Raw genomic sequence first — 1,503 nt, forward strand, 5'->3', positions numbered from 1 at the left:
AGTTCATCGTGAGCGGCTTCGAGAGACGTTCAGCACAGGCCCTCTGAGCGGCAGCTCGTAGTCTACGTTCCTAGATAATCCCTGATGTGCAAGTATTCCTCGAGTGTGCATTCGTATAAGACTTCTTTCCTCCGTTGTCGTTGATAGCAGATGTTAATTCCATCGCGTGGTTAAGTCGTGTTTTTCCACGAAGGGGAAGGTGATCAGAACTACTACAAAACGATAGTACCACAGAGGGGTCAAATAGACACCACCTTCTGTTGTTGAGTATGTGGTCGACCTCCGCACGACTCGTGTCGTTAGGTAATTTTTTATGTCTATCGACGATGATGCTCCTTCACAAAAAGAAAAATCCTATGAAAGAGGCGAACTGGAGAATAAGCTCGGCGAGACGATTGCCGTTTCTTTCAGGCCCCCCTTTTCAAACCTTCCAATCCTGTGCTCTCCTTCTGTGAGGTTTTCTAGTTTCGCATTATAGTTTCCAACAACAAATTCGTAAAAGAACTTCTCGTTGCGGATCACTTCTTCCAGCACCTCATAAAACGCGCCCAATTCGGAAATATCAGCTACTGATGTTGATGAGTAGCAAATAGTGATGCTGATGGGTTTTTGATGGGGCAAAGAAAGGCCAGACGAGGTGACAGGATCTCGTGAGAATCGAAAAGATGAACGATTTGATGGTTGCACAACAAAACCACCACCCCCTTTTTGCGACAAAACCTCTTCTCCGCAAATGACGACCGTACCGCCATTCACCTGCCGTACGTCACTCCTTCTGCTCTTGATCTGTTGCAGAGCAGTCACATGGTATTTAATTTGCTCTGCAACTCTGAGAAGGGCATGTAGGTCAGTGTCTGTGGACTGTTCTCGCGTTGGGAGTACGAAGTCTTCATTGCGAGCGTGGATGTGTCGCATTGGTCCACAATCGAAGACATCCCAAGCACCCCGAGATTTGATCGCTTCTCACCCGTCGCCATACCGCCCGAGACTGAGATCCCAGGTCCCACTGTGCGGGGTAATAAGCCAGTGTATATGCTGAAGTGGCAAGAAAACTTCATCAAATTTAGCTGACCTGCATGACAATCTTAGCTTTCACCAGAAGTCGTCGCCCAACCTATAAGGATCAAGGAGGACCTTGCGAAATTCTGGTAACACGGTAGTGATTCTTAGCAGTGGTTTACTTTTATCTAGGCTACCAATCCCAAGAAGTCGCGGTGTCGGATGATTCTAACTCCTTCTTACCTTGGGAGACCCCGTAGGAGGGCGTACCTCCGCTGTGCATGGCACTTCAATCAAAAGAGTCACTTCCATTATGAGGCGGTAAGCCGTTGTGAAGACAACGACCTTTGGGACTCTGTATTGAAGGCGAACTCAGTGGAGGCAATCCGAATGGATTAAAGGCATCACCCCACGAATCTGAGGTGGTGCAGATTTCAGGTGGAGTATTCGTATACAGGATGGGAGACTACGGAGAGGGGGGTGATTCCGTCCATTTCTTCCTAA

General features: G+C 48.0%; 1 protein-coding gene across 1 annotated transcript; it reads right to left on the reverse strand.

The window, feature by feature from the left end:
• Positions 1-354: 354 nt before the first annotated feature.
• On the reverse strand, positions 355-915 carry RB195_013444 (uncharacterized protein; the record flags this gene model as incomplete). Its single annotated transcript, XM_064203259.1, has 1 exon — positions 355-915. The coding sequence occupies one exon, from the start codon at positions 913-915 to the stop codon at positions 355-357; it is 561 nt and encodes a 186-aa protein (XP_064059140.1).
• Positions 916-1,503: the final 588 nt, after the last annotated feature.

Source organism: Necator americanus, chromosome V (assembly GCF_031761385.1).
Source record: "Necator americanus strain Aroian chromosome V, whole genome shotgun sequence".
NCBI lineage: Eukaryota > Metazoa > Nematoda > Chromadorea > Rhabditida > Ancylostomatidae > Necator > Necator americanus.